The 11,733-nt window shown below is 43.3% G+C and overlaps 1 protein-coding gene across 1 annotated transcript; it reads right to left on the bottom strand.

Moving 5' to 3' along the window:
• Window positions 1–9,174: 9,174 nt before the first annotated feature.
• On the bottom strand, window positions 9,175–10,614 carry LOC135699539 (uncharacterized). The gene is made up of 5 exons (XM_065219818.1): window positions 10,262–10,614; window positions 10,160–10,204; window positions 9,955–10,093; window positions 9,614–9,887; window positions 9,175–9,546 (listed from the first exon to the last, which is right to left on the bottom strand). The coding sequence occupies exons 1-5, from the start codon at window positions 10,449–10,451 to the stop codon at window positions 9,244–9,246; spliced, it is 951 nt and encodes a 316-aa protein (XP_065075890.1). The 5' UTR covers window positions 10,452–10,614; the 3' UTR covers window positions 9,175–9,243.
• Window positions 10,615–11,733: the final 1,119 nt, after the last annotated feature.

Genomic DNA, 11,733 nt, shown 5'->3' with positions numbered 1-11,733 from the left:
ATTGTTTGTTTTTTAATATACAATCATGGGAAAAACGTTTCGTTGCAAGAGATGAACTAGCCTCAGGCTAAAAATCTCTAAAATAAAGGAAAAAAAAAAAAAAAAAAAAAAAACGCTTCGTTGCTGGACATCACTACTAACATTTGAAAATGGTATAAAATGTTGAAAATAAATTATAACTATTATTATTAATTCGTATTAACTTGAGAACGACTGGACTTGGGAAACAAGTTATGTTGTGCAAATTTATTTAAAATTATGCATAAAATTCGAATAAATCATTATTTTACTAAACTGTATGCAAGTTCATCATCTTATTTTAACTCCATTCGAAGGCAATACATACCAGTATTCTGGCTTGCCTGTCTTGAAGACCTACTTTAATCGCCTAACAAAAATCATCCAAGCCAGGATGATGGACCTCAGAAATCAGAACTTTGCTAACAGGATCCGCTCAGGCGCCGGTGTTGTAGTGGTAAGCGTGATTACCTCTCACCCCAGCAGGCCTGGGTTCAATCCCAGTCGGCGCCGCCGGGATGTTCTGAGGCATAACATCTCTGATCACGCCTTCCTTCGGATGGGAAGTAAAGCCGTTGGTCCCCGGTTCATGAGTTGATGGGTCGATACCTATCGACCAGGTGTCCTCTAGGTCCAGGTGTGGGAGCTGCCTTCCTGGCACGTCGGTAGCATTGGTGCTCAGCACGGAAAACAAGATCGACGGAAAAAACAAACCAAAGGAAAAAAAAAACAGGATCCGCTCTCTCCCAGATTGTGCAAAACCCTTTTGGAAACTAACCAAAATCCTTAAAAATAAGCCAAGACCCCACTGGATAGCCGGCGACCCAGTGGTTCATCCGATTACTCCTGAAGAGAAGGCAGCCGCGATAGGTCAACACTTCGTCAGCTCCCATAATCTCGGACAAAACATCGTCAGCCCTCACGAAGCTAAGGTTGTTGTAAACGCAACCAACCTCCATCAGATTCCTAATATTTTCCCGATGAATCCGAAATTACGACTGACGAATTGTTGGGCTATATAAAATCATCTAAAAACACGAAGGCCCCAGATTTCGACAACATCCTGAATCTGGAACTCAAACACTTGAGTTCCACATTCTACAACCATCTGGCACTGATTTTTAATCTGTGCCTCCGACTTGGCTACTTAGTTCCCTCTTGTTGGAAGTCAGCTAAATTCATACCCATCCGGAAACCAGGGAAGGATCCGTCCTCTCCTTCAAGTTATCGACCAATCAGCCTTCTCTCAGGGTTATCAAAACTGTTCGAAAGAGCAGTCTATCGCCGGCTCCTAACATGTGCCGAAGAAAACAACTTGTTACTCGAGGAACAGTTTGGTTTTCGGAAAGGTCGTTCGACCGTCCACCAGCTGACTCGAGTAACAAACATTCTCATACGGAACAAGTCTGTGTCGAAAACATCTGCCATGGCGTTGTTGGACGTTGAAAAAGCATTCGACAATGTCTGACATGATGGCCTGGTATTCAAATTGCAGCAGTACGGTCTTCCAATCTTCCTAGTGAAGATAATAAAGAACTATCTTTTTTTTTTTTATATTAATTTATTTGTACAGGCTCAATCGAATAAACTTTACAGAGCCGAGTTATCATTTTCATTATACATGATTATTGTCTTAAATCTAGAGTTAAAGGAATTGAACCGATTACTCGCGGTCGTCTCGAGGTTAGTGGAGATTTACAATTTTTTGGGTGGGGAAAGGGAGAAGGAGGTTTGAAATATGATTTATTATACAAATATTTAATTAATCCTAAAACATGAACTTATTTCTATTCATCTTGAAAACAAACATTAAAAAAAAAACTACACGCACAATACACAAACTAAACACAAGGTTAATCAAACTTACAATCTAAGGTTAGTATTCTTAAAGTAAACATATATGAGTTTCATAAACTCCAGGTCACGTCTAGCCAAAATATCCCGAACTGGAACATTAGGTTGTCTACCTCGAGCCCGAAGGGAATCGCACAGCTCAGATCTGACTCCACGATGCTCAGCACAAGACCAAAGGATGTGATCGGCGTCTTGGTAACCTTGCCCACATTCACAGAGATTGCTGTCTCCCAGCCCAACACGAAACAAGTGAGCGTTTAACGAATAGTGATTGGACATGAGGCGAGACATCAGACGAATGAAGTCTCGACCCACATCCAACCCCTTGAACCAAGGACTCTTCGACACCTTAGGGATGATCGAATATAGCCATCGTCCCAAACTCCCTTCACTCCACTTATTCTGCCAGCTGACGAGTGACTGTTGACGATAAATGAAGAAAAATTCATCGTAGGCGATTTGTCGATCGTAAATATCGCCTTCCATAGCGCCCACCTTAGCAAGTGAGTCAGCCATCTCATTGCCCGGAATCGAGCAATGAGATGGGACCCATGCAAAGGTGATGACAAAAGATCTTAAAGATAAAGCACTTAAAAGCTCTCGTATTTTCATGAGAAAATACGAGGAGTGCTTTACCGGCCTCATAGAGCGAATAGCCTCGACAGAACTGAGACTATCCGTAAAAATAAAATAATGATCTGGTGCAAGTGAGGCGATCGTTTCTAGCGTACAATGTATTGCCGCCAGCTCAGCAACATATACGGAACAAGGAGCTTGAAGCATTCGAGAGGCGCTATGAAATTCGTTAAAAATACCAAAACCAGCGGACGACTCTATTAGTGATCCATCTGTGAAGAACGATCTTGCGGAATCAACTTGGCCAAACTTTGCAGCGTAAATTGACGGAACAATCATGGAACGATGATGTTCTGGGATTCCACGAATCTCCCGCGTCATAGATAAATCAAAACTAACTGAATTGCCGAAGTCGGAGAAGCATACACGATGGGGATTATGCTGTGAAGGGTTGACATCCTGAGTTATGTACACGTAGTACAATGACATAAAACGAGTTTGAGGGTTTAGCTCAAGAAGCTTCTCAAAGTTTTCGATTACCAGTGGGTTCATAACTTCACAACGGGTGAGGAGCCTGAGGGACAATTCCGAAAACCGATCCGATAGTGGCAACATGCCCGCCAACACTTCGAGACTCATCGTATGAGTCGAGTGCATGCATCCTAACGCGATACGAAGACAACGATACTGGATACGTTCCAGTTTGATGATGTGAGTTTTAGCCGCCGACTGGAAGCAAAAACTACCGTACTCCAAAACCGATAAAATCGTTGTCCGGTACAACGTTAGAAGATCTTGCGGATGAGCTCCCCACCACGTTCCGGTAATTGTTCGGAGAAAATTGATCCTTTGTTGGCATTTTCGTCTCAGATACTCAATGTGGGATCTCCAGGTGCATTTGGAATCGAACCAGACCCCAAGATATTTGAAAGACATGGACTGAGTGATCGGCTTACCCAAAAGTTGAAGCTTCGGTTGTGCTGGGCTATGCTTCCTAGAAAAAACGACCAACTCAGTTTTCTCCGAGGAGAATTCGATACCTAGCTCGATAGCCCAAGTAGACAAATTATCTAAGGTATCCTGTAAGGGTCCTTGCAGGTCGACCTCTTTGAGCCCTGTCATTGACACTACTCCGTCATCTGCAAGTTGTCTCAACGTGCAGTTGTCACTTAGACAATTGTCAATTTCTCTGACGTAGAAATTATACAAAAGGGGGCTTAAACATGAGCCCTGGGGGAGACCCATGTAACTAAATCGAGAAGCTGTAGAGTTTCCATGAGAAAAGCTCATATGTTTCTCTGACAGCAAATTGTACAAAAAGTTATTAATTAATGGGGAAAGGCCACAAGCGTGGAGTTTGTCTGAAAGGACTTCAACCGATACTGAATCAAAAGCCCCCTTAATATCCAAGAACACAGAAGCCATTTGCTCTTTTTTAGCAAAAGCCAACTGGATTTCTGTGGAAAGCAACGCGAGACAGTCGTTCGTTCCCTTACCCCTACGGAAACCAAATTGAGTATCTGAGAGTAGGTGGTTCGTCTCAACCCATTTGTCGAGGCGAAAAAGGATCATTTTCTCCAACAATTTTCGAATGCACGATAACATCGCGATGGGACGATACGAGTTATGATCTGACGCGGGTTTTCCAGGCTTTTTAATGGCTATAACTCTCACTCGCCTCCAATCATCTGGAACAATATTGAACTCCAGGAACTGACAAAACAAGTTCAACATGCGCCTCTTAGCGACGTCTGGGAGGTTCTTCAACAAGTCGAACTTGATCCTATCAGCCCCCGGAGCCGAATTGCGACACGAAAGGAGCGCGAGTGAGAGCTCCAGCATTGAAAAAGGCTGGCTGATCTCGTCTACCGAATTCGTCGTTTCGCGAGGAATCATCTGTGCCGGCACGGAATCAGGACATACTTTTCGCGCGAACTTGAGAATCCACCGATCCGAGTACTCCTCGCTCTCGTTGTTTGAAGACCGGTTACGCATCCTTCGCGCCGTGTTCCAAAGCGTATTCATCGACGTTTCGCGCGATAAACCGTCCACGAATTGCCGCCAGTATCCGCGTTTCTTGGCTTTGATGAGGCTCTTGAGTTCGTGTTCAAGAGTCGAGTACGCTTCGAAATACTCGGGTGTTCCGCGTTTCCGGAAAAGCTTAAACGCGTCGGACTTTTTACGATAAACCTCAGTGCATTGCTGGTCCCACCAAGGGGTAGGAGGTTTCCTACGAAAAGACGTTCCTGGAACCGGCCGAGTTTGAGCTCGAAGCGCGCTGTCCAAGATCAGATTGGAGAGGAAGTTATATTCCTCCAACGGTGGAAGCTCTTCTACCGACGACACGGCTTCATCTATCGCGGTCTTGAACGTTGTCCAATCGATATTACGGGTGAGGTCGTACGCGACGTTAACGGATTCCGACGGATTGAACCCACTGGCAATAGAAATTTTGATCGGCAAGTGATCACTACCGTGGGGATCCTGGATCACATTCCACGTGCAATCCAACGATAATGAATTAGAGCAAAGTGTGAGGTCTAATCTACTTCCATTTGAGGATGGACCAGCCAGACGTGTTACTTCTCCATTGTTAAGAATTGTCATATTGAAGTTATCACAGAGGTCATATATCAAAGTAGAACGGTTGTCATCATACAGTTCCCCCCAGCCTGTACCGTGGGAATTAAAATCTCCCATAATCAACCGTGGAGTAGGAAGAACTGAACAGATATCTGAAAGTTGTTTTTGACTAATCGAAACTCGGGGAGGAATATACACAGAAGCAATACAAAGGCTCTTGCCTTTAACAAAAGCCTGACATGCGACAACTTCAATACCTGGAAATTGTGGAAGATTCACTCTATAGAAGGAATGGCACTTTTTGATCCCCAAAAGTACTCCTCCTCCACGCGAATCCTCACGATCCAGTCGAATAATGTTAAAATCATGAAAAGGAAGATCGATATCTGAAGAGAGCCAAGTTTCACACAGAGCAAATGCATCACAATCATTATTGTGAACCAAAAACTTAAACGATTCTATCTTAGGAATAAGACTTCGACAATTCCACTGTAGAACAGTGATCAAATCCCCGACCTCGTTTGGAAAATTATCCATCGAAGGAGATGATTGCTGCAAGGAGGGGCCACTTCAATGTCAACTGCTTCAAGAGGGTTTTCACAGTAGGAAGCATTGCCAGAACAATGCTTTTCAGAGGATCAGAAATATCGAGGTAATTGAGGATACTGTCCACAATGTTATCAAATGAGAACAACCCAGATGAAGAAGGGGCTTGTGTTCTGAAAATTGGGGCATCGGGGGTTTTGGATGTCCCCGGGAGAGGTGGAAAATCCTGGGTATAATCAGTTCTGCGGAATCCAGGAGGAGTAGAAGTCTCCTTTTTTCCACCACTCCTTGATTTGGGCAAGCTGATTTGGGGTTCTTGATCTGCAACTTTCCGCGAACGGATGCGTTTTCGTTTCCGGGCAGAACCTTCCGGAAAACTGAAAGAAACTCCCTCCTCAGCCAAGTCAGAGCCAGACTCGTCATCTGACAAAAGAGCGAAGGGATTTGTTTCGTTGGTCGATGGCTTGGCTGTCTTAAGCATTTCTGCAAAAGACCGCCTGGAACGTTCTTTAAGAGAGCGCTCTAGTTTTTCCCCGCGTTGTTTATACACCGGACACGACGAGAGACCATGAGGAGGAGATCCTTTGCAGTACACGCATTTTGGTGCCGTGACTGTGCAGGCGCCATCCTCGTGCTTCTCCCCGCATTTGGAACAGCGTGCCTTGCTGCCACAGTGAGAGGCCGTATGTCCCAACTGTTTGCAGTTTTGGCAGATCATGACCCGAGGAACAAACAAGCGTACAGGTAGCCGAAGTTTTCCCAACTCGATGTAGTGAGGAAGGGCTGAACCAGAAAAGGTCACGCGAAACGAGTCTGTGGGGGTAAAACTCTTTTTACCCTCGCTGACAGATACTGAGCCCAGTTTTTGGACATCCAGTATCTTCACCGGGGGGAGCAAGGGGTTTTTGAAACGGCCAACCGCCTGCTTCTCCAAGATCTCGGGGGTCAGACTCGCTTCGGTGACCACACCTTCGATCTCCACATCACGAGCTGGTATGTAAACCCTGTACTCAATCGTAAAGAGCTGGGAGGCAGCAATCTCGTTAGCCTGCTTCAGGTTAGAAACGACAACACGAAGTTTATTATGCCTAACCTTCGTGATTTCGGTCACGGCCGAGTATCGCTTCGTCAGATCAGTGGAAATTTGCATCAAGTTCAAAGGTTTATTTTTGGGCTGAAAGTAGACAACCCATGGCCCAGTCGAGTCATCTGGATAGGCTCGCGATCGGGGGCTTTTCTGAGACGAACCATGAATGACAGGACGTTTTCGTCTTTTCTTGCCATCGAGTGGCAAACTGGTTTCATCTTCCGACAAAATGTCCATATCGTCTTCTGACGAGACGTCCATTTTGCCGTACTAGTGGGAGCGGTAAACGCTCTACCACTGAAACGATGCTTAAAACCACACAGACACAATAAACAGAAAAAAACTACAAACACAGAAACACAAAATTAAATTTAACTGATGGGCGAGAGAAAGAAACAGGAAAAAAAAACTTATCTGCTATACTACTACCACCGAGTGATTACACAGCAGCAGTGGAGCGACGCGCAGCGTGGGTGACCTTCGATGCGCGTGTGCGGGCGATCTTTGTAGTGGTGTGCTTGTATTAGGCTCGGCACTCAGCTGGACACACGATGATGGATGACCGGTATAAATGCGGAGGCAGATGCTGACACTCGATGACGATGATCTGTGTGCAGGTATGCGTGATCACGCACCGATGGCAAAATGGTTGGCGAATTGGCAATCGCAAAAACAATTTTCCTTCCGATGATGCCGAAAACACACTTTCTTCTCAGAAAAAAAACTCACTTTCAGATAATTGTTTAGCCGGGTACTATGCCAGTAATCACTAAGCGAGAAAAAACTGATAATTTAAACCAACCGAATACCGAGAAAACTTCCGAAATACCGGAGCGCGAAACAAGTCGACTGTACTTCTTGCTAGGTCGCAGTGGGATGAATAAAGAACTATCTATCGGACAGGAAATTCGGAGTCTCTCTGAATGGCATCATATCGGATGCTATCAACATCGGTGCCGGGATTCCACAAGGAAGCATCCTTGGCTGTTTACAAACAAATCATCCTTCCCGTAATCCAGTAAGGTACGCCAATCTGGGAGAGTTGCGCCAAATGCCATCACCTCAAACTCCAAAGGATCCAGAACAAGATCCTTGGGGTGATCCTAAACAATCCCCCGCGAACTAGAAATTCTGAGATCCACCTCCTGGCTGGAATTCAGACATTAGAAGAACGGAGAGTTTTTATCCTGGAAAGGCTCAGAGACACCTGTCTGAGATCAACTCATCAGATCATACGTGATCTAGCACGTTAGGTTAAGTTATACTCGTAGATAGGTAGGTTATCACTTTTTTCAATTCAAACATAACACACACCCCAAGGGGTATTCTGTAGACTAGTAGAAAAACGTGAATACGTAAATTAGGATAAAAAATTAAAAAAAGGTGAAGAGCCTGATGTAAAGTCATTATTAACAGAAATAAACGTAATTTTACTACTACTATCATATTTAAAAGAAAATGGCAACAAGCGGTGAACATATGAGTAATGTTTCATTCAAATCGGAAACACCCATCTCCAACTGGCTTGTGTTTTGGGCAGGAAATACTCATACCTTCTCAAATTTAATTATTAAGTAAATTGTATAAAAAATTTCAAAAATCCATTCCTACACTGAAAATTAAAATAGCCATTACAAACAAATCATCCTTCCCGTAATCCAGTAAGGTACGCCAATCTGGGAGAGTTGCGCCAAATGCCATCACCTCAAACTCCAAAGGATCCAGAACAAGATCCTTGGGGTGATCCTAAACAATCCCCCGCGAACTAGAAATTCTGAGATCCACCTCCTGGCTGGAATTCAGACATTAGAAGAACGGAGAGTTTTTATCCTGGAAAGGCTCAGAGACACCTGTCTGAGATCAACTCATCAGATCATACGTGATCTAGCACGTTAGGTTAAGTTATACTCGTAGATAGGTAGGTTATCACTTTTTTCAATTCAAACATAACACACACCCCAAGGGGTATTCTGTAGACTAGTAGAAAAACGTGAATACGTAAATTAGGATAAAAAATTAAAAAAAGGTGAAGAGCCTGATGTAAAGTCATTATTAACAGAAATAAACGTAATTTTACTACTACTATCATATTTAAAAGAAAATGGCAACAAGCGGTGAACATATGAGTAATGTTTCATTCAAATCGGAAACACCCATCTCCAACTGGCTTGTGTTTTGGGCAGGAAATACTCATACCTTCTCAAATTTAATTATTAAGTAAATTGTATAAAAAATTTCAAAAATCCATTCCTACACTGAAAATTAAAATAGCCATGAATAATAGAACTAATTCTGCTCAAAAGGCGCATATTTGAAAATTATACATGTTTTTCCTAGAAAGACAATAACACTTCAATAAATAAAAAGGTTTTCTCACTCAAACTTTAAACTGACAAAGTCTTGAACACCCACAAAGCTTCATTGGAACCGATCTAATTTTTTTTATAAATGCTGCTGAGTGTCCAAACCTCGAGTTGGACATTTCGAAAACCGTAGTAAAACATAATAAAATCAGTGATAAATAAATTATGTAATTCAAAAATAAATAACACTTATTGCTACAATCAACGCGGACAACCTTACAGCACCCTGGACTGCTCCACCAGATCATCTTCGTTGCACATCAGCGAATCGTACGTTTTGTCCGAGAACCGCTGGATACTTTCCACCAGCCGGTCGAAGCTCATTTTGTACGTCGTCAGCGCGGTGTTGATGGTGTTCATCACGTAGTACCTGGATCCGTTAATGATTCGATTGATGAAATCCACACTCAGCTTCCTGGAGGTGATCAGCTTGGTCACCACCGGGAGCGAGTCTCCGATGGCTTTGTTCCAAATTCTGGTCAGTTTGGCACTTTTCGGGAACAGGTGATCTAGTTTGACCTACATTTGGAGGAGGGAGGGAATTAAGTGATGCTTATTTGTGAGGGTTTTCTTCCATTGCACTTACTGTAGCAGCACGCACAGCTAGATCGCCATCTAGGTCGGTGACATACAGTTGATCATCTTTCTCTTCGTATTTGGTTTCCACGTAGACCAGGATGTCGTACAACGAGAGCCGCGAGGTTCCGTTGGCTCGGTTCAGCGAGGTATCAGCAGTGACCGTGACATTTGGGAAGTTCAGCATAAGATTGGCTTTGCTACGACTGAAGGAAGTGTTTGACGATTTCCAGCTAAAGTTGTCCAATCCGTGGATCACGAAGTTGGAAGCACTGATTTGGACTCTGGGGAAGATTTTTTCGGTTCATTAATAGAATGAAAATTCAAGCTACTGACTGATAAGAAACTTACTTTTTAAGACTGAGCAAATCCAGAGATGTTTTGAATTTGTAGCTCAGCTTAAGTGGAACCATCGATGGTACTCCGAACTTGGGATAGCCGCATTTCATCTGCTTTTTCAGGACATCGAAGAAACGGTTGGCGTCGCTTTCTGTGGAGAGTTGAAATATGTCACTGATATGGTCACTTCATGTTTTGTGATATCCGAGAACATTACCTTCAAACGCGATCACATCAGTAAGTGGGTCAGATATAGTTATCACTTCCTCCGTACTGGTCACGGGTTGGACGGCTGGTTGGATTTCTTCATTAACTAGACTTTCAACCAAAGGCTTGTTCGTCTCGGTAGTCACGGGTATTTGCTTCGAATCCGGCACATCTTTGGTGCAAATCTCGATCGTTTCGGTAGCACTGTCCAACGATTCATTACCGTCACTTTCACAACTTACCAATTGACAACTAATTAATACCGCAAGCAACAGAACCGGTCCAACGCGGTACAGCCTCATGACAATGTGGTGGGTTATTGTTCAAGCAGGTCACTTTGGTCACTCTCCGTCGTCCAATACAGCAAGCGATCGAAACCGTTCTGAATGTTTAGCTATGACCGAGTTTTATTTTATATTTCGGGAACCGATGCATACCTGAGCAATGCGTGAGCGGGTTATGATCAGCTGTGGGAAGCTTTTCCGTCGCAGTTTTCAAGAGGAACTGGTTTTGTGACCACCAACATCCCAATAACGGTAAATATCTATCCGCCGTGCTGCATAATTCGGGGGTCCCACTGGGCTCCGAAATAGAACACCGCCGCACGTTATGCTTTCGGGAAACTGGTTTCTCGTTTGCTTGTTGTTTCGGCGAGGCGTACCAAGCTCGGTGCTGGTCCCCATTAAGAAGAAAACTCGTAAAAGGGAGAAATGTCTGGAAGAGTGAGAGTGGGTGGATGACATGGCAATATGTTTCGTGTTCATGCGTGAGCGCGGGTCAACTATGCTTTCGGTGACCTTGTTCTGTCAGTTTTGACCTAGTTGGTAATGCTGCGAGGTGGAGATGGTTTTTGATTTTTTGATATTTCACCAATAATGGTAAAGATATTAATGCAATACAATAGTATCACAGACAAGCAGACGTAACAGTTTCTCCTCAATCGTCGTACACATTTTTAGTGTTCAATTTAAATATTATTGGTTTCGCCACATTGCAGGCATCGGACCACTTTGACGTTTCTAAACATTCTATCAAACTTGTATGCAACATTGTTTGAGACTTGGAAAGCAAGCTTTTTTTCCGCGAATAGCTCGCGAGATGTCGTTAGTGAGTTTTTTTTATGGGAAATTTATACTGGTATTCCACTAAGGCGCCCACATTTATCAAGATTTATTTAAATCTGTTTGTCTGTGATACCAAGACCTATTATATGTTCGGTTTTTCGTCGTTCAAAAATATCCACAAAGTTATACTCCAAAGTTTCGCTTTTTGAGTTCAGGATTGTATTTATGTGTATGTACAGTAAATTTTTCATATCTCGTGTTTCTAAATCTGGATTGATGGTTTTTTTTCGGTCCCTTTTAAACGATATAGTAGGTTAATCTGATCTATATCTCGATCTCTCTATATCTCGATTCCTACAATTTGGCGCATCCGGTAATCAATTGAGGTGAGTAGATCAAAATAAAGGTGCTTTTTCGTGTTAATATTCGATTAGGCCATATAGCATGAATTTCGGGAGCATTTTTGTGTGCTACGCGTGAACAAGATGGCGGCTGCTGATGAAGAAAAAAAAGTGGTATA

Source organism: Ochlerotatus camptorhynchus, unplaced genomic scaffold, assembly GCF_037179485.1.
Source record: "Ochlerotatus camptorhynchus isolate MF236.1 unplaced genomic scaffold, CSIRO-AGI_Acam_v1.1 ptg000112l, whole genome shotgun sequence".
Lineage (NCBI taxonomy): Eukaryota > Metazoa > Arthropoda > Insecta > Diptera > Culicidae > Ochlerotatus > Ochlerotatus camptorhynchus.
This window is presented reverse-complemented; position numbering and strand designations above follow the sequence as displayed.

Excerpts from the sequence above, each read along its gene's own strand:
- LOC135699539 (XM_065219818.1), bottom strand. The coding sequence starts at position 10,451 with ATGAGGCTGTACCGCGTTGGACCGGTTCTGTTGCTTGCGGTATTAATT. Across the intron at positions 10,094-10,159 it reads TGATGTGATCGCGTTTGAAG|AAAGCGACGCCAACCGTTTC; the intron begins GTAATGTTCTCG and ends AACTCTCCACAG. Across the intron at positions 9,547-9,613 it reads TAGCTGTGCGTGCTGCTACA|GTCAAACTAGATCACCTGTT; the intron begins GTAAGTGCAATG and ends CTCCAAATGTAG.